Source organism: Mytilus edulis, chromosome 3 (genome assembly GCF_963676685.1).
Source record: "Mytilus edulis chromosome 3, xbMytEdul2.2, whole genome shotgun sequence".
Classification (NCBI taxonomy): domain Eukaryota; kingdom Metazoa; phylum Mollusca; class Bivalvia; order Mytilida; family Mytilidae; genus Mytilus; species Mytilus edulis.
The window spans coordinates 57101764-57129181 of NC_092346.1; the positions used below are offsets into that span (position 1 = coordinate 57101764).

Genomic DNA, 27418 nt, shown 5'->3' on the forward strand with positions numbered 1-27418 from the left:
TTAGTTTGGACAATTTAATAGCAATTCAAAATAAACAGTTCCCCTTCAGCATGGAAATGAATATAATATAACTATACAAACTGATAAACTAATTTTGTCACAACATCATTAAAGTGGAGTTAAAGTCTTATAGGATTGTAAGTATGTTTTATTTTATCACCTTGCACTTTCATGACTTGGCTGCAGTTGGTTCAAATTTCTGACCAGTTGAACAATTTGATTTTATAAAACAAATTGCAATTTGGTCAAAATTTTGAATGAGTTGCAATTGGTGGAGAGCAACACTAACAGTCAACTCACTGTAATATAACACGACGTTTATTGACAGAACGAGCTAATACTCGACGTCTTGTTTATATTCAGAATTCACGGAAAAAACTGCTGGAAGGGAGACAACTTGAAACGATAATATGGAAGACTCCATTTCGCCTGAAGGGGTGTTCTACGATGTGGAATATATTTATTTTAATCTAAATGATGCATATGATTTAAAATTATGCAACAACAATAACCCTCAATAGCAGACATACATAAAAAAGATCCCATGAGTTATAAATCAATTAATTGAGTGGGGAATCCAGAGCAACCATTCAATCTAAAACCCCTTAAAGTCAAGAAAACTATACGCACGCGCATAATTTCCAAATCAAACCCTGGGGCAAGATATATTAAATGCTTATTAAACGACCTCGATGGTTCTCAATTTCTTTATGGAAGTACAATCTTAAATATCAGTTTCATAACGGTAACATACAGTATAAGAAAAACTCCACTTCAGTTCTTATATGACAGAAATAGATTTATCGGTATTCAGAGAACTCTCGCATTTTATCAAAACTGGGAATTCCCTCTGACGTGTTTCTAAATTTATAACTACACTAAATATAAATACTGCTTAATTCTGATTTTCCGTGTTGTTAAAAACACGCATATAAGTCAAGGGAATTATCAAACATGAAGATTATGAAAAGAACATTATAGGAAAGTTGATTAAGTTCAATCCCTTTGTTTGTTTTTACCTTATAAAGCAAGACAATCATAAGAATCTGAGATGTTCCTTAATGTTTAGAATAAAACGATTGACGTGAGGGAAATTGCTCTGAGCCACCGGTATAAGTCTACAGATTGCTTGAAAGCAATCGTATCCCAAAAATTTCAAAACCAATGTTTATTATGACTTTGCTTTTACATAGACATTTTGCACTTTTCCATTAAAATATAATACATCACAAATGTCATTACTCTGCCTTACTACATCTGAAACAAGCATTCTATGTGGAACTTGTCATGATAAAACAATACACCAAATATCAAATGAATATCTTCAAGCATGAAGAAAAAAAGTGTGGAAACTGATTTGCTGGACTGAATGATAGATGGCCTGACGGACAGAGTGCAAACCTAAAGTCCTCTTCAACTTCATTGGTAGGAAACTTATAAGACAAAAGTCTACGAGGAACTATATATCACTTCTTCTAGTGGTTTAGAATGAAATTGTCTAATTGAGAAAGTTGTGATATAAAAGACAGACCTTAATAAATGTACAACACAGCATATATCTTTATTACCATTTTTTTTTTTTTACAAAACTCAATTGGACAGTAGAACAGAAAAATATCCATTTTACATAATAACTATGAAGTCTTGTTGATAGGATAAGTGACAATGCCAATTTGCTTATTAATAATAAAAGAACTACAAATGCATAAATGTTTTCCTGATGTCTGATATATACCTGTTGTTCTAATAATAAACATGTCCAATATTTTCAGATCTGTTTTTCATTAAAGAAGATTTAGTTTTCAAATTACTATTATATGCACCACATCAAGGAGTTAATACCTTAATCATTTAATAAATAAAATATATAATTTAATGTTTATATTATATGTCTAACAATATCACTCTGGGATCTTCAACTGCTGATTTGATTTTCTTCAGGAAAGTAACAGCTTCTCTGCCATCAATAAGTCGATGATCGTAAGTCAAAGCTACAACCATAATCGGTCGAATTTCAACCTGTAAAATTTAAATCAAGATCACATTATTTGTTTATGTTGATTTTTGTATGATTCTATTTATAGATAATAGATTTTTTTTTAATCACTTTAAGTGACCAGTTTATGTCATAGTTAGCCAAAATAAAAGGGATTTTTGTCCCTCTGATCAAGATGTAAATAAATGTACTAATTTTTTCCTTTGTACTGTCACAATGTTGACTCATTACTGCACTATCTAATGATTTCATTCATATATTACCATTGACCATTTTGATTTATCTAGACTATGAAAATATAAAAGGGGGGAGGGATACAGGGTGGTTTTTTCCCTAATCCTGCTTTTTTGTAATTTGTTCCCACTGCCCACCTTTTACCAATGGATATTACATGCATAACAATTAAATAATGTTTGAATAATAGACATGATAGGAAATTCTGGCCTGATCAAATAATGCCAGAGTAATGTGATTCTTGTTGGCATTATAGTAAGAGAACTCAGTGGCGGATCCAGGGGGAGGGTTCCAGGGGTTGGAAACCCCCCTTTTTTGGGGGACGATCAATGCATTTGAATGGGGTCGTATAGTTGAAACCCCCCCCACCCCCCCCCTTTGTCCTGGGTTGGGAACCCCACTTTTAAAAAATGGCTGGGTCCGCCCCTGGAACTGCAAAACTAAGATTTTTGAAGGGGGGGGGGGGCAAAATCAGGTACAGAGAATTTTAATACTGTGCAAATTACTTGTGTTAATGATAGGAGCAAAAGCTTTAACATGTCTAACTGCCAGTGTTCCAAAAACGGCATGATTGACAATGTCAAAGCCAAGACTAACTTATAGCTGAATGTTACCTGGTAATTTATCATTAAATATTGCATGCAACATAAAAGTTAAATGTTACCTTTCCATTAATTGCGACAGGTTTATCATTTATAGCATGCATTCCTAAAATAGCTGATTGTGGTGGATTAATTATAGGTGTTCCAAACAGAGAACCAAATACACCGCCATTACTAATTGTAAATGTTCCACCTTCCATATCTTCTATTGCTAAACTTCCTGTCCTTGCCTGTAAAATAAAGATACTGGAATTACTTCCCTTTAATAAATTTTTTACATCTGCATTTTATGTTGCTGATAATTTTAAGAAATATGGCAATCGCAGAAAAACAATTAACAATTATGTGATTACCCCTGATTTCTATTATTGTGATTGCTAGATGGGAATATAACTCTCAAACTAAAATCTACACAAACAAAGAATCATTTATGTCAACTTTGGTTAAAATTTTAACATTTCAGTTTCTGTTGATACATTGTACTCATATTTTCAAGTAATTTTCAATATCCTGAAGCTACAATTGCCACCAAAAAATGCTCAACCTTTAAAAAAAAACCACTCACTCAAATTTGATCAACATCCACAATAATACCTCAACCAGAACAAAATTTGAACCTATCTGTAACTTCTTTGATATAAATATAATACAACATTATTCCGAAGACACTTACAAACAAGAATGTGTCCCTATTACATGGATGCCCGGCACTATCATTTTCTATGTTCAATTGACCGTGAAAATGGGGAAAAACTATAATTTGGCGTTAAACTAAGAAAGATCATATCATAAGGAACATGTGTACTAAGTTTCAAGTTGATCAAAAACTACCTCAACCAAAACTTAACCTAAAGCGGGTCAGACGGACAGACAAACAGACAGAAGAACCAAGGAGCAAACAGACAGACAGACGCACAGACAAGAAAACATAATGCCCATAAATGAGACATAAAAAAAACCTCAAAATCAACCTAAAATGAACAAACCAGATCCTCTGCAGGGTGCAGCTTTATACGACAGCAGAGTTCAAACCCTGAACAGTTGGGGCAAGTATGGACACAACATTCAAGCTTGATACAGCTATGAATTTGGATTGTGATTAAATAGTTGACACAACATAGGTTTCTGACACGGAATGAATGTGGTCTAAGAACTTAAATTTAAAAACTTAAAAATTTTAAATTGGACATTTACCTATTATGGTCCAATATCCAAAATTGAAATACATGGTTAGATTCAGCATATCATAGAACCCCATATATTCAATTTTTGTTGAAATCAAACAAAGTTTAATTTTGGACTCTGATTTGGACCAACTTGAAAACTGGGCCTACAATCAAAAATCTAAATACATGTTTAGATTCAGCATATCAAAGAACCCCAAGGATTCAATTTTTGTTGATATCAAACAAAGTTTAATTTTGTACCACGATTTGGACCTACTTGAAAACTGGCCCTATAAGCAAAAATCTTAATACATGTTTAGATTCCATATATCAAAGAACCCCAAGGATTCAATTTTTGTTGAAATAAAAAAAAAGTTTAATTTTGGACCCCAATCAGGACCAAAATTGAAAACTGGGCTCATAATCAACAAGAATGTGTCCAAAGTACACGGATGCCCCACTCGCACTATCCTTTTCCATGTCCCATGGACCGTGAAATTGGGTAATAATCTAATTTGGTATTAAAATTAGAAAGATTATACTATTGGGAACATATGTACTAAGTTTCAAGTTGATTGGACTTCAATTTTATCAAAAACTACCTTGACCAAAAACTTTAACCTGAAACTCCCACTTTCATTTTCTATGTTTAGTGGACCGTGAAATTGGGGTCAAAAGTCTAATTTGGCTTCAAAATTAAAAAGATTATATCATAAGCAACAAGTTTACTAAGTTTCAAGTTGATTGGACTTCAGCTTCACCAAAAACTACCTTGATCAAAAACTTTAACCTGAACGGATGGAGGCACAGACGGACGAATGGACGCACAGACGAACGGAGCCACAGACCAGAAAACATAATGCCCCTCTACTATCGTAGGTGGGGCATAAAAATCTAAGTACATGTTTAGATATCAGCATATCAAAAAACCCCAAGAATTCAATTTTTGTTGAAATCAAACAAAGTTTAATTTTGGACCCTTTGGACCTTAATGTAGATCAATTTGAAAACGGGACCAACAATTAAGAATCTACATACACAGTTAGATTCGGCATATCAAAGAACCCCAATTGTTCAATTTTTGATGAAATCAAACAAAGTTTAATTTTGAACCCTTTGGGCCCCTTATTCTTAAACTGTTTGGACCAAAACTTCCAAAATCGATCCCAACCTTCCTTTTATGGTCATAAACCTTGTGTTTAAATTTCATAGATTTATATTCACTTGTACTAAAGTTATGGTGCGAAAACCAAGAAAATAGCTTGGAAAATAGAAATATACAATACACGCATTTACAAGGTCGAGCATGTGACCTATAAAATCACTGACCGACACATAACAATGTAATCCAATTGTTAAATGTACAAAAAATAAAATGTCAATTATATAAGTAAAGGTAAATTATTGTGAAGATTGTAGTGTGTTTTGGGGGACTTTTGATGTATTTTATTTACTGGTAGAATATTGTGAATAATTTATACGCAAACTCAATCTGTGTAATTACAGTAATATGAATGTATAACTTATGTATGGAAAAAATATAAAATAGATTTTTTTTTTATAATAGAGTCCACCGTTTATCCCTGGACGTTGGATCATTGCAAACACAGGGCCCCTTGTGTATTCTTCCCTGGGTTATACAAGGAAAATTGTATTCAGGTGATTTTCAATAAATGTATTTCAAGTCTTAAAAAAAAAAAAAAAAAGCTTATTTGGGCCCCTTTTTGGTCCCTAATTCCTAAACTGTTGGGACCAAAACTCCAAAAAATCAATCCCAACCTTCCTTTTGTGTTCATAAACCTTGTGTTTAAATTTCATAGATTTCTATTTACTTATACTAAAGTTATTGTGCGAAAACCAAGAAAAATGCTTATTTGAGCCCTTTTTTGGCCCCCAATTCCTAAACTGTTGGGACCAAAACAACCAAAATCGATCCCAACCTTCCTTTTGTGGTCATAAACCTTGTGTTTAAAGGAGTAGGTCCGGTAAGGACCGATTTTGGCCTCAAATTTCAGGTTCATCTGACGAAAGATTTTGACCACTTTTTAAACACTTAAGTGTCTATTTTATTTGAATTAATTAGTTTATGTGAAAGATTTTAACAGATTTAGTCATTAAAAGGGATCTGATTCAAGCTCAAATATGAAAAATCTACCTAATATGCCGAAAAATGTCACTTTTCAGATGGTTTTCAATATTAAGGATGAACACGAATGCGGCCACTTTCGTTTTACACGAAAACCGTCTAAAATTTAACTAAAATGCTAGAATTATGAGGATTTCAGTAATTTAGCATGACTTAATGGTGCTAGTACTGGATATATGTGCATTGTATTGTAAAAACAGCCCATATTTATGTAGCAGAAGCATTCTACTGTCCAATAAATAACTAAAGGTTTACATTTTAACTATTTTGTAAAACTGCTATATTTTTGGGCCAAAAAGGGGTCTTACCGAACGTACTCCTTTCATAGATTTCTATTTACTTAAACTAAAGTTATAGTGCAACCAGATGCTCAGCAGGGCGTAGCTTTATACGACCGCAGAGGTTGAACCCTGAACGGTTGGGGCAAGTATGGACACAACATTCAAGCTGGATTCAGCTCTAAATTTGGATTGTGATTAAATAGTTGACACAGCATAGGTTTCTGACACAGAATGAATGTGTTCTAATGAACTTAAAATTTTTGTTTTCTCTTAGAGCAATTCACTATGCTGTTGAATATTAATCCTCTCAAAAAAATGTTTGAAGAAATTTTCTTTTTTATTTATGAAATTTCAAATGAGAAAAATTGAACCCAATTTTTTTAATCACATCCCCCTTTCCCTTATTCCAAAACTAATCTCAATTAAAATTTCTAATGGAGTTTGCAACAATAACTACTCATTTAAATACATCATAAAATATTAAGATGTAAAAAAACTGCTTGTTATCACTGAATGGTGAAGATTATTTTAATTTATCAGTTGGTAGTAAAAAGTGAATATACATTGTATATTGTATATAACAAAGATTTAAGTTGATTCTGGACAAAGAAAGATAACTCCAATTAAAAAAAAATCTTGCTATTGCACAATATTTTGCAATTAGATATTTCTTGCTTACTATTCTGGACAAAGAAAGATAACTCTAATTGAAAAAAATTTGCTATTTCACAATATTGTGCAATTAGATATTTCTTGCCATTGCGCAATACTGTGCAATTGAAAAGACTTGCTATTGCACAATACTTAATATAATAATTTTAGATCCTGATTTGGACCAACTTGAAAACTGGGCCCATAATAAAAAATCTAAGTACATTTTTGGATTCAGCATATCAAAGAACCCCAAGATTTCAATTTTTGTTAAAATCAGACTAAGTTTAATTTTGGACCCTTTGGACTTTAGTGTAGACAAATTTGAAAACAGGACCAAAAATGAAGAATCTACATACACAGTTAGATTTGGTATATCAAAGAACCCCATTTATTCAATTTTTGATGAAATCAAACAAAGTTTAATTTTGGACCCCGATTTGGACCAACTTGAAAACTGGGCCAATAATCAAGAATCTAAGTACATTTTTAGATTCAGCATATCAAAGAACCTAACTGATTCATTTTTTGTCAAAATCAAACTAAGTTTAATTTTGGACCCTTTGGACCTTAATGTAGACCAATTTGAAAACGGGACCAAAAGTTAAGAATCTACATACACAGTCATGACAGTTAGATTCGGCATATCAAAGAACCCCAATTATTCAATTTTGATGAAATCAAACAAAGTTTAATTTTGGACCCTTTGGGCCCCTTATTCTGTTGGGACCAAAACTCCCAAAATCAATACCAACCTTCCTTTTATGGTCATAAACCTTGTGTTTAAATTTCATAGATTTCTATTTACTTATACTAACGTTATGGTGCGAAAACCAAGAAAAATGCTTATTTGGGTCCCTTTTTGGCCCCTAATTCCTAAACTGTTGAGACCTAAACTCCCAAAATCAATACCAACCTTCCTGTTGTAGTCATTAACATTGTGTTTAAATTTCGTTGATTTCTATTTACTTAAACTAAAGTTATTGTGCGAAAACCAAGAATAATGCTTATTTGGGCCCTTTTTTGGCCCCTAATTCCTAAACTGTTGAAACCAAAACTCCCAAAATCAATCCCAACCTTCCTTTTGTGGTCATAAACTTTGTGTCAAAATTTCATAGATTTCTATTAACTTAAACTAAAGTTATAGTGCGAAAACCAAGAAAATGCTTATTTGGGCCCTTCTTGGCCCCTAATTCCTAAAATGTTGGGACCAAAACTCCCAAAATCAATACCAACCTTCCTTTTGTGGTCATAAACCTTGTGTTAAAATTTCATAGATTTCCATTCACTTTTACTAAAGTAAGAGTGCGAAAACTTAAAGTATTCGGACGACGACGACGACGCCAACGTGATAGCAACATACGACGAAAAAAATTTCAAATTTTGCGGTCGAATAAAAACCAATGTGTCTTCGGACGACGAATACGACATCATACCAATATACGACCGCAAAAAAGCAAATTTTTTTTGTGGTCGTATAAAAACTAATCCACATTCTTTTGAAAGTTCAATATATGCTACCTTGATCTTTCTTTCTTTGTTGCCTGCCTACCTAAAGATAAAGAATGTTTTCTGACCATAACTTAACAAACCGGTAATGGCAGCCGCATTGTAATATTATCTTGTCTACTGACTACTAAGATATCTTTGTGCCATATTTTGAGCAAAAAAAAACCCTTAAGGCCACACTTAAATATATTTTGGTTTGCCCAAACCCTACCCAGAGGTAGAGACATTGTGTAGGTAGGTTAGCAATTTCTTTTTTCCCCCATAAAATGTGAAATTGATGTTTTTAAATCTTCAAGCCTATCTGATTAAAAAACCATTTTTACATCAGAGCAATAAAAGATTTTGAGACGGCAGCTAGTTTTTGGGTAGGTAGGGTTAGGGCAAACAGACATATTCTTTTTTTATGGCCTAATGCAAATACCATAGTCCTTTTTTTTACCTTTTCACCTAATGATGCTATTTCTTTTTCTATATCTGCATAATTCATTTTTTCGACACTTCGTATAACAGGCACCACTAAACCCTGAAAAATATATGTAAATAAGTTACAAACCTGTGCATTAAAAATACAAACATAAATCAGGTTTTTGTATTTCATATGATCCAAATGGCCAACTTATATCATTGTTAATTCAGGTACAACAGATATTGCTGTTAACTGGCAAACATTAGATCATAAACTTCAATTATAGAATTATTAAGCAGGTCCCCAGAAGTGATTTACCTTTCTCTCCAGCAATACATGATTTGGCAATAACTTCCTATTATTGAATTGCATTGTTGAAAAAATGAATTGGATGCTTTTGACAGCAATATCCAATGTAAAGCAAAGATTCTACAAGTAAGGCTAAAGGTACCAAATTTCCTCTATCCTGTATGAGACTAACTACTCTGTTATGATTCATTTGAACTTTTTTACAAAAAAAAACCTAACAAACTTTGCTATGCAAAAATAAAATCTTTAAAAGACTAAAACCACCTTCCCTGGATTTGATGGGCATTTTTATTAATCCTGCAGAAAGTGCAAAAATAAACCCCTAGTTAGGTTAAATCTTTTAGATGTAACATTTTATAATATTGATAATGGAATATAAACGACATCTGCATAGCAATGGGTGATTTAACTGTCAGAGTGGACAGCATACACAAAATTCAGGTCTTTGTTTATTTTACCATCTTCACCAGTTATAAAAAACAAAAAGTAATCTCAAAATCAAAAGATGCATTTAACTTTCATTTATCTAGGTGTTACAAGTCCTTTGTCTTAAAGTAAGTGTCATTCCGATGTTTATATAGCTATTTGTCCAATTGTTATCAAGAACAATCAAATTCTAGCAATTTAGGTCATTTACCTTGACATTTCAAACTACAATATATACAAATTAAACATACTTTAGCACTAAAAGGTATTGAATTGTCAATTAAATAACTGCATATTAATAAATCTTAAATCTCAATCAAACCAATTATTAATGACATAATGTTTAAATAATTAAAATAGGACAAGTTTACAGAATGATAAGGAATTTGATGTTTTTGTAAAAAAAGAATTTAGTACAAAATTGGATAGCATGATTTATCAAGCCTTTGAACTTGTCTGTTACTGAGGGTTCATCTAACCAATTTTTCTATTACTCTTTGAGTTTGTTTTACAAATACTCTATTAAGTTGGTTTCTAGTACATCTAGTTTAACTAAACTTTCCCTATCCTTTGTCACACAAAATGAATTATTTACATACTTGGTTTAGTTTTCTGAATTTAGCAACAAGACCTATCAAAATTCAAAAGATTATACAAATATAATTTTGAACAAAAAGTGAGTTCCTTGAGATTATGTAGGAAAGGGAAAATTTCTGAATACTGACCTATATTTATCACCTTGACATACAAACCATGTGATTATAAAGTATCTACTGATATACTTCTTAAAATGTATATAATAACCCAAGATCATAAATCATGGTCAACTAAGTTTATGTTCATGACCATCTTCTTTGCCGATGTTATTTAAACTTCCTTGAAAGAAGTAACACAAGAAATAAATCAACCGTAATCCACAGTTTTCCGGAGTACCTTTGGCGTTGATACTGCTACAGAAATGTCAATGTAGTCTCTATATGAAATTTCTTTATTGTCTATCACAGCATTAACAACGGGTTGATCAGTCAGAGCATAAGCTGAGGCTTTCACAAAAGCTGACATGAATCCTAGTTTAAGTCCAAATTTCTTTAAAAAGGCATCTTTATACTGCTTTCTCAGGTCTATTACATTACTGAAAAATACAATTTGACAATTTTAACTTATTGTTTCTGATCAAAACTATCATACTTTTTTTTTTATATATGTAATATATTGTGAAATATTTTTGTTTTGGTCACCAATTTTTGTGGATATCTTGGGAACAGGAGAACCACATATTTAAATGCTCATTGAAATACAATTATTGTATAGGAATATGAGCAAACTTTGCCAACCATGAAATCAAATCTCCACAAAAATGTAAGTTTTCCTCACTACATGAAATTTGGTAGATTTGTTATATTTAATGTCATGCAATAACCTTTTTATTGTAGGTAGTATATTCTATGACATTGTCGATCGGGTGACATAATAAATATAATAAGAACTGAGCAAAAACATTAAGTCTCCAAACTTTGTTTGGGAGACTTAATAAAATACAGCTTTTTACTATACCTCTAAATAATTATGACTGCTGCAGTAAGACCTATCCCTAATTTCATATCTGTGATTTCTGAGATTGACTGAATTGATCTTGAATACCACTTATACTTGAATCTAAAGAAACCTTTATTTTAAAGTTTATATATCATATTGTAAAAAGGCTAACGTACCTCATATCTATTTCATTAAATGTTGTTAACATAGCACATTCATTCTGTGCTTGTTTTAGTCTTTGAGCAGTTCTCTGTCTTATTCTAGACATATTAACCTGAAAAAATATCATTCATTGTTTAGATTGAAACAGTCTTTTAAAATGTTTTGAATGTCTAGTAAAATTGTACATTATTTCAATTAAAGTACAGGATTCATTCTACAGGGCAAATAGTAAGAAGAAGCCACTTTCCTATACATAATTTTGTTTTTCCAAGCCCTAATTAATAGCTGTGCCATGAGCACATGATACACCCTTCCCTTTTTCAAAGAATGATGTTCCATAACTCCTCAATGTCATATCAAAAATTCTTAAAAAAATAAAGTGGGGTGATTTTAATAGATATCATCCTGTTGCCAAAGGTTTCATGAAAACTGCTGGAAGCAATTTTGAGTTATTGTCTGAAAACTGAAAAATCCCCCTTATTTAATGAATTAAACTCCATAACTTAGAAAAATAAAATCTAAAATTTATAAAAATCCAAAAGGAGCTCACGTCCTTTAATTGATCTATCAAGTGCATTTATGTAATTTAAAGCTTTTAAAAGAAGAAGTATACCATCACCTTCTAAAAATGCTGAAGCAATAATATATAAAATAGAAGCAAAAGTCTCCTAAATTTAAAATTCAGCTGCTAAAGAGTGTGTGTACATTATGATGGGAGATTTTCAATGTCAAACATAAAATTTTGTGCCACAAGTAATGAATTTAATTCTCCATTTTAACTGAAACTTGATTTTACCATATTGCCCAAGTTATATGCTAATTAATTATGAAGCTTGAAAAATTGCCCTTTTTCAATGACATTACACATAACATTGCCCTTTTTCTAACTAGCACCCTGCCCTTTTCAAATCCTGGCTAGAACACTGACGTCAATAGATATTTCTTTTTTGATAATACTTATTCTTTTTTAAGAATTGTATGTTTTGAAGATTGTTTTTTTCTGTACTAAAGTCTTGGTATCCTTTAGAGGTTTAATAAAATTCCACCTCCATATCTTTTAATGATTCCCAATTCTATTAAAATTATAAATGTTATTTAAATGCTTACTTTTGTTTCTGATCTAGATCCTGAAAGTGGAACATTCTGTGATGCAGGTGCAGACTTTGGTTTAATTGAGTCTAAGGGTTTAGTACTAATTGGTTCTTTAGGGAGGGGTGAGGCAGGTGGAGGTGTAGTTGGTATGGGACCACTTGTTGATGATGCAGGAGCTGCCTCTGCTTTTGTTGGTTGTTGTGTAGGTGATGGTGCTTCTGCGGCAGGAGCTGATTTAGGTGCTGAATCTGCAGGAGCATCTGAAATAAACAAAGATACATACTGTACATTCAGTAATTATTAATTTATTGGCAAAAAATTTAAACAATGTAAGAATCCTTTTTGCAAAGGTTAACAAAAGTACATATCCATATCTATCCTATGTTATAATAATATTCATACATTATCATTGAATTATATTTTTTATTTAACATCATTCTAATTGGTTACTAATGGAGGGGTTTGGTATGGTATTTTAATCCATTTTTTTGGAGGGTGGTCAGGCTGGATTTTCTAACCTGTCGTCTTGTGCTCTGACAGCAAAGTAGATAAATATCCCTCTTTGTTGACAGATTAAAAGAATTAGAAAAACTTTTTTTCATACAAAAAGAATGGTCAACAGATAAAAATATCTTGTTTTGGGAAAGGACAATCATAGACTTTGTAAAATACCTCTTAGATATAAAATAAGACTCTAATGGAAATTTTCCTGATAAACAGTATTTTTGTCAACATAATTTTTCAAATGTTTCATAATTTTTATATCATTTTCAATGACAAAATAATTATGAATCTAATCTGCAATTTGGGAACTCCTCATCTGTTATTTTTATGTCAGCGTAACAATTCTCTGGCATATTTGTAGTTCTCTTCTGCTATTATTATGTCAGCGTAACAATTCTCTGGTGTATTTGTAGTTCTCTTCTGCTATTATTATGTCAGCGTAACAATTCTCTGGCATATTTGTAGTTCTCTTCTGCTATTATTATGTCAGCGTAACAATTCTCTGGCATATTTGTAGTTCTCTTCTGCTATTTTTGCTGTCAGCCAACTGAACAATTTTTTGTACTTATCATGGTAATTTTTACCTGTTATTTTTAATTTAAAAAGAGGTGTCCCTGCTGTTACAGTTTGTCCATCTTCAACTAAGTATTCTTCTACTATACCACTTTTAGGGGATGGAACTGGTACCGAAGTCTAAAAATTATAAATAGAAATAAATTAATTATTAGTTTAAAATGGAATTTGAACAGTGCATCTTCAATTAAAATGATCATTGATATTACCCAGAATTAAATTAGAAATATGATTTTTGAGAAATAAATAAATAAAGGTCCAGTTACAATCGCTGCCATTATGTGTCTGTGAACACTCTGACCCTGGCTTATCTCTATTTAACAGTAGGACTTTTGTCATGTTTTGATGGTATATCCCCTATGATGGATGATGAATGTCTGTACCAGTATTTGGTATGTATAAATTCACAAAAAAAAATAAACTTATGGAGGAAAATTTCTCGCCAGTTGTTATGAAATGTAGATATTAGGTTGATATTGATACTCGTTCTATAGCTACTGAGTGGTAGAGGCAAACAAATCTAACTATGCTCTTGCATATGTTGAAAATGTATGGAGCATGTTAAAATTTTAAGAAAAAGGGCAAAAAAAATAAAAACAGAAAAGATTTGGTGGCAGTATTGGACATTTGACAAACATTCAATTCAGTGAATATTATGGCTAATCAGGGATCTCCATGGCCTGTTTATATGTATATATATATATATATATATAACATATCATGCACCATCGTCAAAAGATGCCCGCCATTGTTAAATTATCTTCCACCATCGTCAAAATTTAATGATATCCGCCATTGTCAAATTATTTTTTCGTTTTTCTAGCAGCCGATACAAAGATTTTATACCTCCGATTCCCCAGTTTTAAAATGCTGTAACTTTCTCTATAATGCTTGAAAATTTATAAAAGTGGTATCTATGGATAGCTAACAGATTACTCTTTTAAATTAATGCAATGTTAGTATTATACAACAATTATATAATCAATTATAAAGATAACTGTGTCAACAAAATTTTACAAGAAATTGCCACTTTCAATTGGAATTAGCTTCTTCATTGATCCCCTGAGAGGGTTGATTTTATGATATGTTGTTCCTAGAGCCAATATCTACAAAAGGGTGTCTCAGATTTTAGATAGAATGTTTAGATCAAATTTTACACCTAATCATACATTATCTACTTTGATGTGGTAAGGATGTTTACACTAATTACTAATTTATGAGGGAATGGAATACGATGGCGATAATTTGAGACACCCTTTTGTAGCTCCTGCTGTGTTGATTAAGATAACGTTAACATTTCTTGTGTAGCTATAGAGATGAAAGAGCTAAATTCATTCAAGTGAACTGACCAAGATTTTGCCATTAATTGCATAACAATCGATTACATAATGATTGCATAACAAAAATATTGCATTAATTTACAAGATTAATCTTTTATCTATCTATATATACCTTTTTTATTAATCTATATGCAGTTTTAAGAAAGTAACAGCATTTTAAAGGTTGGAGATTGGAAGTAAAAAAATCTTTGTATTGTGCTACCTTAACCCTTAGGTTATTTTATTATAATTCAAAGGGTCCTCCTCATTGCAGTTTTAATGCCCTGAGGGATATCCAGCCAAAGATCACTAATTACTTGTACAGGTAGATCGACACACCTGACAGGAGAACAAGATAGACGACTGATTGCATTATTTAATTACAATTTTCAGCAAATGGAAATTTAGATTAAAATAATAAATGTTAAATCCAGTAATAAAGAAAAATAGCTTTTCAAGTCGAAAACGTGCTTATATTGACAACTTTCACAATCAGCATCCCCCTTTTTAAAGTAGTACAAAATATGACGTTAAACTAAACTTTATCCATGCCATAAAACACGAGCACAGCAATTATCGATAATATTTAATATCTTTACAAGTTCTGTAATTTACAATCAAATTGATACATCCAGTCTTCCAGTTTCATTCAGAATCGAAAGATGAATGTCGCATAGTATATATATTTCTATGAAATAAGCTATCTAAAGTCATTTAAAAAAAATAATTTGTAAATGTTTACCCTCCAAAAATTTTCTTAAGCGTTTTACAAAACGAGTACGAAACTTCTTGTATTTGATGGTGAAATCAACTATTCCTGTTTTGACTTTAACAGTGAAAAAAAATAATATCCAACTGATTTTAACATGTTTAAAGCACTATACAATTACCAAAATAGCAAGAAAATGAAGAGGGAAACCCAAGGACAGCACATCATTCTTGACTAAATGGGAGCAATGCGGGCTTGGCATTAGAATTATTACAAAAGACAATAGATGAAAATATTTGTTATTTTATGTTGAAATAAATAAAATAAGCAATATTAACAGCCTGCTCACCATTCCTTACATGGAAATGAAGGAATAAAATATTTTCGATCACGCCACACCTAGACCTGGGATTTTGTCATTGTGAAAGTTTCTCCATCATTCAATTTTCATCCATGGAGATCCCTGGCTAATGCAAGTAAAGGGTAATTGTAATGTATTGAATAGCATTTTTTATTTCACCAAATTTATGCTTGCTTAAAAAAGTTTACGGAACCATTTAAATGAACGACTTTTGACCTGATATATATATTTTTTCAAATGAATACCTTATCTGTTTCTATTTCACAAACAACATCATCTTCCTTTACAAAGTCACCAACCGCTAAAATTAGATAAAAATAAACTTAGTAAATATTACACAACTCTCTCAAATCAATATAACAGCTTGAATATGTGCTATTCATTTTTCAAGAGAATTCAAATTTATTAAATGTGTTCTTCTAATAAAATCAAAAAGTCCATAAGACCAAGAACTTGTGAAATGAGTCAACCAGAATTTTTTGGGGTAAAAAGCATATATTTCTTGACTTTGGTAGCCTGTAAGAACATCAAACCTGTACATATATTATTTCATTAAATTGGATTGAGGTACCATATGTTGCCTGGAATAAAATTTACAAGGACAAATGGTCTTGATGGTACATGTACTTATAAAAATATTTTTCACAGACAAAAAATTTGTTATTCATAATTCATCAATATATAATATTTTCAGCAGAGTTTAAATGTGTTAAACCCTATAATACAATGTCACCGTTTTTGAGAATTCTGATAACCAAATCTTTGGCTGCAAACGATGCAATTCTTAAATGAGTTTTCTACCTTTTTCAAGTTTTACATCTCCATCAGATATAGAGTCAGCAAAGCTAGGTGTATTTACTACCACAACTTCATTATCTGAAAGAGAGATACAAATCTTTTGTCATATAAAAAAGTAGATGTGGTATGATTGCCATGAGACAACATTCGGGTAATATAAAATAAAGATAATGAAACATGCTATAAAATAATAAAGACATTACACATTGTTTTAAACTATCTAGTCTTCTATCAATTGATTCAAATTGTGGACACAAAGCTAATCTGCATTGTGAAATACAGAGCCTCCCCTGGGTTCCACAGATTTGAATCAGACATTCTTAAACTATCATACCTTCAATCTAGGTCAAATATATTTCTTTTTATTGAAAAGCACTACATATTGGGTATCTTTCCAATGACAATAACTATATTATTAACCTTTTTTTTGTAATGATAACATTTTTCCTATAAATATGACAAAGAAATGAAAGTTAGAGCACTTCCCATGCAATTTCCCATAATATCAAATTTACGTTTGGACAAAACTTCTGTAATAATAGTTGATTAGCACTGATTTTGAAAACTTTCACATCATCGCAGATTTAAACTTTTGCTATAAATTTCAAGAAAAAAACACCTTGAAATACTAAAAATATATGCAGATAATATGTATATTTTTGCATTTGAAAGGGTTTTTTTTGTCCTCCAAAAAATAAAAAAAAGAATGCGGTAACCAAGTACTGTAAACAATTAACCACAATGTTAACCCTTATTTATGAATCTAATCAGCTTTCAAATAATTATTCATGTTGGTGTCTTCCTGAAAAAAAGTTACTATTGTATCATTATAAATTTAGAAATGTAGTTAAGACATAACGACTATATATACTTTTAAGGTAATGAATTAGTATGTTTATACTTACAGTAACAATTAGACACATGGAATTTCCTGGTAAAAATAAACTGACTGTGGTTGCAACATGACTTTGATATTCTGTAAATAAATTTCTTTATTACATGAATTTTCATATTTGTAAAATACGAAACAAAATATACCAAACCTTTATCATTATTTATAGAAAGCTCCTTGCTGATTAATGGCTACTCTGTAGATGTCTCCTTAGTTTTGTTGTGTTGTTGGGCTGCTGTCCTATTAATGTTAATTCATCCAAGCGGAATTTGACATATGTTTATTCAATTGATTTTGTCAGTTGTCTAAAACTGTGTTCACATGGAAAAGTAAATGTTAAATGAAAAATAGAGATCTATGAACTTCAGAAAAAGAAAAAGACCTAGCTTCAACTATAATACAGATTACTCACTTGTCAAAATTTAATAAATCTGTATTCTTGTTACATTGTGATAAACCTAAAATAAGAAATATATTGGCTGTGATCAATCAAATGAATCAAATCAGGTAACATATCTGTACCATTTTCTAGCTATCAAGCTTTGAAACAATGTAAACTCGGTCTGTTTTGTTTTTCCTTTCAAAAATATGAAGAACCAGACATGTGAAGAAAAAAAAATTGAAAGATAAAACGACATACATAATAAGCATTTTAAATGTACCAGTAAACTATCGTTTGAATTTTAATTTTAACAATTTAAAATGGCTCTCCCTATTCTTCCATTATTAAAACATATTTTGTCACTGATCAGCGATCACAATGATAACTTGAAGCTTCAATCAGTAAGAGGTCAAGTGTTTCAACACTTACAAATTCCCATTTTATCTTTTCAAATAAAACTCATTTCTTTAAACATTGTCCCAAAACTTATCTTTAATCTGATTTTCATGAAATTTTTACTGATACACAGATTTTCTTAAAAGTGTAAATCATAAATATATGTATCTTTCATAGTTATTGCAAGAAATTGCAGACATTTTTGTCTAAATATTTAAAAACATAAGAAATCACTTTATGGAACATGTGTTTTTATATGAATGTATAACAGAATTTTCAAATGGTGAAACACTTTCGACCTCTTACTGTATATTTGCAGTAGTGCAATATGATAAGAGTATTGCACACTAACTTTTGGCTAGCCTATGATCTGTGTGAATTATAATGGTGCTATCTATACAAATATATGGGATATTGTCTCTTGTAAGTTATCCCAACTATAATCTGTCAGTATTCTCCAAAGGCATTCATCAGGCATCAGATACTGTCATGCAAATTTTTATATAATTCTGACACAGTTTAAAATTTTAGCTGACCAGTTTTTCTGTACATAAAACTTTTATGGTTTGTCTTTTATGTTTATATTCCAATTTATGAAGTGATAAATTCATTTCTTTTCTTTTTTCCCAAGATATCATTTTCAAGGGTCGGCTGAAAGATGTCATTGACAATTTTCGCAGAACAATAAACCTAATTTTTATTTGTATTTTCACCTCCTTGTTATTCTAAGTTTGTAACCTCAACTGAAAGGTTTCAGTATCTTATCTTCCTTTCTCCTGTATTTTCTCTGGTACAAAATATTAAGTGTGGGAACGGATGCTAGTTAATTATGCCCTTATGTAATTTTAGTGTCTTTTGACTAAAAATAGTCATTAATCACAATAAAACCATTCCAAGTTAATGAGTCACGAAATAGGGTGGTATTCTAGAAGGTAGTCAATAGGAAATGGACCAAAATAAAAAGAAAGCCATTAACATTTATCGCTGGCATGAACTCCATTGAAATGTACATAATTATGAGGAAGATGAGATGTTTTTCTTTAACCTTTCATGTTGTAATGACATCAATTCTTAGACTTACAGCAGATATGACTCTTTACTCTTAAACTCTGGCTTGTCTGAAAGAAGAAAGAAGACATGCAATATTAGCATTAATGAGGCAGAAAAAAGTTTTTGTGTTCAGTCACTTAATGCACATTGTATAAACAAATCCCAATCAAAAGACAAATTAAACAGACAAACTTCTATCACTTGTAACATGCATCATTTCTCTTCAAACACAACAGCAACAGTAATTAGAGACATAAAAATTCAATTGTTAACAGTTTTTTTGGTTTTACATTAAAGTATTAGCCACAATCTTAAGTAAAACAGGATGCTCTAATCATTAACTTTTCCTTATCTGAAAAACCTTTAATGTTCGCTTAGGGATGATTTCCTTCTCGCTTGTTGTGTAATGAATAATCAATACCAAACAACTCTTAAGATTTAATATTTACTATAGGAAATAAAGTGAATTATTTTGCTAAACAGATGACAAATAGCAGCTAATCATGTATAAGTGTAATTTCTCCCGTCAAAAATCCATTTTTCTACAGACACTTAGCTATGATTAAAATCAAAACTGTCTTCAGATTGGCATGAAAATCCATTCAAAGTACTCTTAATGTTTTGTCATAAATGTCATAGAAGTTGCCAAGAGTTCTTCTCAATAAAAGAATATAGAAATTACAAGAAAATGCTTTTCTCTTCAATATGTTAGCGCTAATGTAGATACTCATGAAAAATAAGAAATTTACAACCTTTAAAAGTCTGTTACACAATTTATACAGTACAAACAGAACCTAAAATCTAGTAACTGCACATTATGAAATACAGAAACATCTCCATGTGTACTTAATGAGAAAATTCCATTTACAATAATTGTAATATGTCATCATAAGAAGGAGCCTTTGTACTGTCAAAACTTAATAGTGCTACAAACTATAAATATTCTGAAAAATGGAATATGTGGACAATGTCTAAAACAAACTGCATTAATTTAAAAAGATTCACAGAAAAAAGGAAGTCTCTTTATTGTATGTGGTATCTAGGGTTTATGGTCTTCAACCTCTGAAAATTTTTATTCTGCCCTTCACCGAAATATTCAATTAAGATTTATTTTAAATGTTTTTTAACTTTTGAAAATTCATTCTAACAAGTGATTAGACAATAGTTTGAGTTGATTGAATGCAGATTCCAGTAAATGATGCACAATAGCTAGTAGATACATTTGTCTAATAATATACAATGGGAGTATAAACATCATTATAACTGCTATGTGGATAAATTTATCGTTTTCAAGAGCTAAATTAGAATCCCATCTTATCTATAATGGCTTCCATTTTTATATTTGTAAAAATTAACAGGCGTCATGGGGAAATAGTTTTGACAAAATAGAATCCTGAAGTAACTGTATGTACAATAAGATTATACAGTTTACTTGGATGAGGGACAAATGTTTTGATTGTTTATTCTCTCTGAAAATTTGCATGTTTTCCCCTTCGCACTTGCATATTGCAATCTAGGATTTTTACGTGAAAGTTCACACACACTGAGGTTAATGCATACGGAAAACATGTAAAAAAAAGTAATTTCTTTTTAATATTTATATATTTTCAAATATACATAAATTTTATGTATATAAATAAATCACCAAGATAAATAAAGGAAAATATAATCTATCATATGAAGTAAAACTAGTATGATTATTGCTTATTAATTCATACTAAATTATCTATATTACTTGTTATCATTACCAAACCTAATAATTCATTTAATAACAAGTTAGTTATCAGCATATGGGAAAGATAATAATGAAGACAATCTTGCACACCTGGCGCTTTTATGGCAAAGGGTCTGGGGGCAGCACACAGCCCCTTGAAGCTCTGGTGGTAAATAGAGCAAAATCCTGCATTCTTGCAATCTCCTGACACCTAATTTTTCCTTACTGCATCCACATTGAATTTCAACTGCACACCATAAAGTATCTATATTTATTGACTCACACCCTAGTCCTTTTGTCCCAATTTTATAAATCAATATTGGCAAAAAGGTAAATTTCAAACTAGATTACGCATGATACGCTTTTTCTAAGTACACATTTTTGTTTAGGGGCCAGCTGAAGCCTGCCTCCAAGAACTTAGGTACATGATTTTCACTTGTCACTAACATCTTGGATATCATTATAATGACCATCTGATAGGTATGTTTGGTTTACGTGACTTGCCCTTTGCATTACATGATCATTTCTTATTTCGACATGACATCAATAATCTACCCATTGTTGCATTGTAATGAGAAAATCACTTTTACTGATAAATTCATAATAGAGTTTTACACTTCAAAACTTGTTCTACTTTTTTTTTGGGGGGGGGGGGTACCACAATTTCTCAGGAACACCCAAGAACTAAACTTTGACTAGATAATCAATAAATTTTACCCGAAAACTTTATATTGTATAGTGGTGCACTGCTTAAACAGATATTAAAGTTAGTATATAATTTTGAGAATTGGGTCATTATAATACATTAAAAGTAAAATTTTAATTGGTGGGATCTCAGTCGTTATATTAGTGACAAGAAGTACAATTTAGCCACAAAAAGGTAAATTTAACATCTAGATATCTTATTAACAATTCAGGGCTCACAATACTTCAGAATTATAGGGAAACTCCAAGTGCCGGATAGATCGCTGACAAAATTATAAATCAAAAAAAATATCTAAAAGGCAAGTGTCAAGAGTATTGTTTGTAAAGTTGCGGTCGCAATAAACAAGAATGTAAATTCAGTGTTTACCTTTGACTAAATATAGTTCACATTAATTCAGGTCACTGATTGGTCATCTATTTAAAGTCGGAAAGTATCCTATATTTGCAAGGATAACAAGAGAGACGTTCTGATGGTCATTAAATGATTAATAATATCATGCAATCAAATACAGTTACCCTGTTTGGTTACGGCTTCAAGAAAGCTAAGAGTAAGAAAGCTAAGAGAAGATGACAATAGCATGTTATGAAATAATATCAGTCAAATAAAAGAAAGTATATATATACATTTGTATCTACTTTATCATTAAAAATAATGGGATCCTCTTTTAGAAAAGTTGTACCAGATGAAACGATATTCCTCCTTTTAAGTTAAAAAATCTAAGGTTTTCTTTTTTCTTTTCTTCAACAGTAAAATAACATCTTGCCTGAGGGGCAGTCCCTCATTTGGGGGTTGTTCTCAACCTATTTATCATCGCGATCCCTTGCATGCCTTTTCTGTTGTTTTGATACTTTTTTTTTCAATTCAACACAATTAGATGTTTAAGTTGACCTATTTGGCCAAGAATTTCCCTTATCAACATCGTCATCTGCCTTTCCATTCACCTGATTAATAAAAAAAGCATTGAAATTTGACGATCCGCCATTTTAGTCAATGAAAACAAATCAGCGAGGCACGATTAGTATTTAAATTTTAACAGTGCAGATTCGAAAAAATTCTTGAATTTGAAAAAAAAGCTGACCACCTCCTAAAATGGAAAGGTGGTCGGCACACGCGGCTTAAATGCAGATGATACCTGATAGACAGACATATACAGCTTACAATTCTTCCATACAAAAATATAGTTGATTTATTGCTTATAAATTTAGAAAAACAGACCAAAACACTAAAACTAAACATTGAGCAATGAACTGTGAAAATGAGGTCAAGGTCAGATGACACAGACAGAGCTCCAGATAAGAATTCACAAATTGGGGTTTTTACCCCTCCATTTTTTATTTAATTGAGTGAAATAGTTTTTCAATTGCATTATTAATTCCAAGTCACCCCTCAAGCAAATATCAAATTGGGGTTTTCACCACCAAGCTTCTTAATGTATTGTTCTTTTTCATTTACACAATATTGAATGTTTGTGTTCACTCATCAACTAAAGTGAAATATATACTATATATACTCTTGAACTAAAAATAAACAATGTTTTTGTCTAATTTTACTTACATAAATCTGGATTTACTTGTCCCTTATATATATAACGGACAAGTCTTATTAGAACTTCATATAAGTGATTTGGCCTTTTATGTTCAACTGATTTAGTTAGAGTTCTAACCCTGTTATTGTTAAGTCACGCAAACACGACTGGACGCGCCATTGCACGACACCGTGCGTTCAAGGGACGCTTCCTGACAACACTAGCTGAGTCTTGTCATTAATCCTCTCAAAAGGAAACTAAAACATGCTTCTATTCAATGTTTTTACCGGCAATTTACTTTCGTTTTAATTCATTGCAAAGTGTTATGTTAAATCCCGAGAAGTACTGAAAGAATTATGACGACATGGCTTACGCTAATTGGATTAAGACAGAGAAGATCGAAATGTTTTCCTCACCACGTGTACCTTTTAGCAACGGATCATTTCAACAGGGACCCTTTCAAAAATCTTTTTTTTAGAACGAAAGGACATTTCCGATTTTTAATATTACAAAAATAGATCTATGCGACGACTATGTAATAGATAAGGGTAAATAACCCACACGATAGCGACTAAAAGCGTGAAGAACTCATGGTTTTGACAAATTATTGGGTTTTTCTTTGCATGAATTGGGTTTTAGAACTCTGCAATTGGCAATTGCATTGGGTTTTCAATTATTTTTATTGCGTGATCACACAAATACGCAGCTTATCTGGAGCTCTGCACAGACCAGTTGTACATGTACACCTTACAATCTTTCCATACACCAAATATAGTAGGTACAAGAAAAACTATAACCACTGAACCATGAAAATGACGTCAAGGTCAGATGACCCCAATGGCAAACCCTGTAAGCAAGTTCAGCCCGCAAAGCTGGCTTCACATGGTGCTTGTGAAATAAAGTGGATCACTAACTTTTTGTCTGGGATAACTGATATTCAAGTCTAGTAGCCCAGCTGGCTACTGGCCCTTAATTTAAATTGTTTATTTTGACCCCTGATCAGTTAGACTATTTGCTGATGACTGCTTCTTGTACAGGGAAATAAAAAAAAAGCACAGACGCAGCACTACAAAAAGATTTGGAAACTCTACAAAATTAGTAGAATGATTGGCTCATGGAACTCCATCCCAACAAATGTCAAGTCACATTAATACCAACAAGAGAAAACATATAGAACAGCCATATAACATCCATAGACCTGTCTTAGAGGAAGTCGAATCAGCAAAATATCTGGGAGCCAACATCAACCACAAGCTGAACTGGACTATGCACATAGACCAAGTAGTAAGTAAAGCCAACAACACCAGGGCTTTTCTGCAGAGAAACATATACCAATGCCCATAAAAGACCAAGAAACTCTTCTACAAAAACCTTGAGACGTAAGATGGAGTATGCCAGCATCATTTGGGATCCACACACTGCAAACAATATCTTTAACCTGGAAGTGGTACAACATAGGACAGCAAAATGTATTACCGGTGACTACCATCAAACCAACAGTGAAACAAACCTATTAGTAATTACATCAGCTGCAATGGCCAACCCTACAGGAATGCTAAGAACAAAGTCATAATAAAGTCCTGCATGGCTAACTATTCGGTTGCAATACCAACATCATGCTTATTCCAACAGCAGCAATATTAAGAGGACACAACCAAAGATTCCTGGATCCATTTACAAGAACGCAGCTAAGCCTGCACTCCTTCTTCCAAGACAGCATCAGTTTATTGAACAGCCTTCAATCAACTACTGTAGTCTGCAACTCAATAAACGTATTACCACTTTGGGTATTTATCTGTATTTTGACTCTGAATCACCTTTTGAAGTCGAGCAACAGTCACTTCTGAATTGTGACTCCATGTTTTGAACTATGATGTCAATGTTAATAGAAACCTGTGTGATTTTACATAATGGCGGACAAATTTGCATACAAGTGTAAATAGATCTATTGACACATGTATTCAAGTGTGAGTTGCAGAAGACAAAGTTGTATTTTAAAGAACTGTGTACAATTTTAATTGTGCATACTATTTTTAACTTCACTGTAAATATTGGTTTGTCTGCACCATGAAACAGTTCGAAAATACACCAGATGGTGGTCTGAACGGACTATGGAACAAGACACAGAATAAGGGCTAAATTAAGCCTCGGCCGGCTCAGGTTTTAATTTTTTTTTAAACCTAGTAACAACATTTCATGTTTATTACAAGTATACACATTTAAATTTTGAGAATATATATATATGTTTAATTTTAATCAGTTTAGAAATAGCATGCAAACTGATCATGGAGGAATATCCTTCCCCTGAACAAGACAAGTGATTATAATGTTTGCAATGTTCAACATATCGAAACGACCTTGACAAAATGTTGGTGTTTTTGTAAAGTTTTGAGGGGGATCTCTTTCGCAAACGTTTTTTTCAAGATTATATATATACAGTTTCTGTGACCATTTACCTCTGTTGCAATATACTTGACATTTTGGGTCGAAAATCGTGATGAAAGTCGCGGTAAACACCGCTGAAAAAGTAGCAAAGCCATTGCACAGATTTACCAACTACGCATGCGTACCGTTCCACAATTAAAAAAAAACAATTTCGGTTCGATCACGTGTATATCCGTACCCAACAAAATCAAACTGATAAATAAATATTTCTTCCACTAGAGTCAAACCAAGGACGTATAACTAACTAATATACATCCTTGGTCAAACATATTAATGTATAGACTAGTACAACCTGAGACTATTTTGTTATAGTAGTTTCATGTACAACCTGGGACTATTAAAAGGACTACATTATAACAAAGTATGTCCCAGGTTCCACAAATGATTTGAATAGTTAGGGGATATACTATATGTACAATGTCAAATCATGAAAACCGGATCCGTCAAAAATAAATAGACAATATTTATGTACATTAAATGGTTATGGCATACAGTATTGAGACAATACGCTGAAAATAATTAAATAAGAGTGACTGTGGCATTCACCCGAAAAAATAAGACGTGTGTTTTGAAAGTTAACCAACTATGTCCATGAACATAAAACGGGATAAATAAAAAAATATAAATTATACAAAATTTAATGTTCTCAATAAAAGACAATCACAATATGAACACATTATGTATGTATGTGCCTGTCCAAAAACATTAGCTTTTGATTTAGTGGTCGTCGTTGGTTGACGTGTTACATATTTGTTTTTCGTTCATTTTTTTTTGTGTTTTTTTTTTTGGGGGGGGGGGGGGTATCTTGTGGAGATCGAGTTGTCTCATTGGTAATCATACCACATCATCTTTTTCATACATTTTCTTTCTTCTTTTTCTGATTAAGCGTAGAACTCATTTTGATGATATTCACACTGACACGTGCGTATCATAGGAATACAGCTCTCCTCCATATACAGTTAAGGTTCATGTGGACCCTATGTCTAAAATGGCCGTATTTTCACCTCAAAATTTTCTCTGAGTATAGGCAAACCTGTGCATCTGGAAAAGTTTTAAGGCATAGCATGCCCTAGATAAATAGAATTCAAATGCATTGTATGATTTAGAAAATTCATAACTTAACTGTATTTTGCCGTACACTTTTTTTCGTCTCTGCAGAAGATGATAAAATTAACAAACAGTTGAGTTTACCTTGATATGGTCCACTCAGGTACACAGTTTAAATAATCAATTATTGCCAGGTATCTATTGTCCATCTAATGTCCATGTCAATTAAAAATGCTCACTTTAATTTTTACCTGTGGGGAAGTTCTCAAACCTGTTTCCCAACTTAGTTTATTTTGGCACCTTCTGGAGGAATGAAAAAAAGTGCACGGCAAAATCCTGGTAAGTTTTTATTTTTCTAAAACATAAAACATATTTAAAATTCATTTATCTAGGGCATGCTATGCCTGGAAAAATTTACAGATGCCCAGGTTTGTCTGTACTCAGAGTAAATTTTGAGGTGAAAATACGGCCATTTTAGACA

At 31.8% G+C, this 27418-nt stretch overlaps 1 protein-coding gene across 1 annotated transcript; it reads right to left on the minus strand.

Moving 5' to 3' along the window:
• Window positions 1–1536: 1536 nt before the first annotated feature.
• LOC139516918 (dihydrolipoyllysine-residue succinyltransferase component of 2-oxoglutarate dehydrogenase complex, mitochondrial-like) lies at window positions 1537–26037 on the minus strand. The gene is made up of 13 exons (XM_071307357.1): window positions 25902–26037; window positions 19532–19568; window positions 18085–18130; window positions 17686–17756; window positions 16784–16858; window positions 16228–16283; window positions 13605–13713; window positions 12532–12776; window positions 11439–11536; window positions 10660–10858; window positions 9025–9108; window positions 2895–3062; window positions 1537–2019 (listed from the first exon to the last, which is right to left on the minus strand). Exons 1-13 carry the CDS (start codon window positions 25983–25985, stop codon window positions 1885–1887), a joined length of 1407 nt encoding a protein of 468 aa, XP_071163458.1. The 5' UTR covers window positions 25986–26037; the 3' UTR covers window positions 1537–1884.
• Between the last annotated feature and the right edge of the window lie 1381 nt (window positions 26038–27418).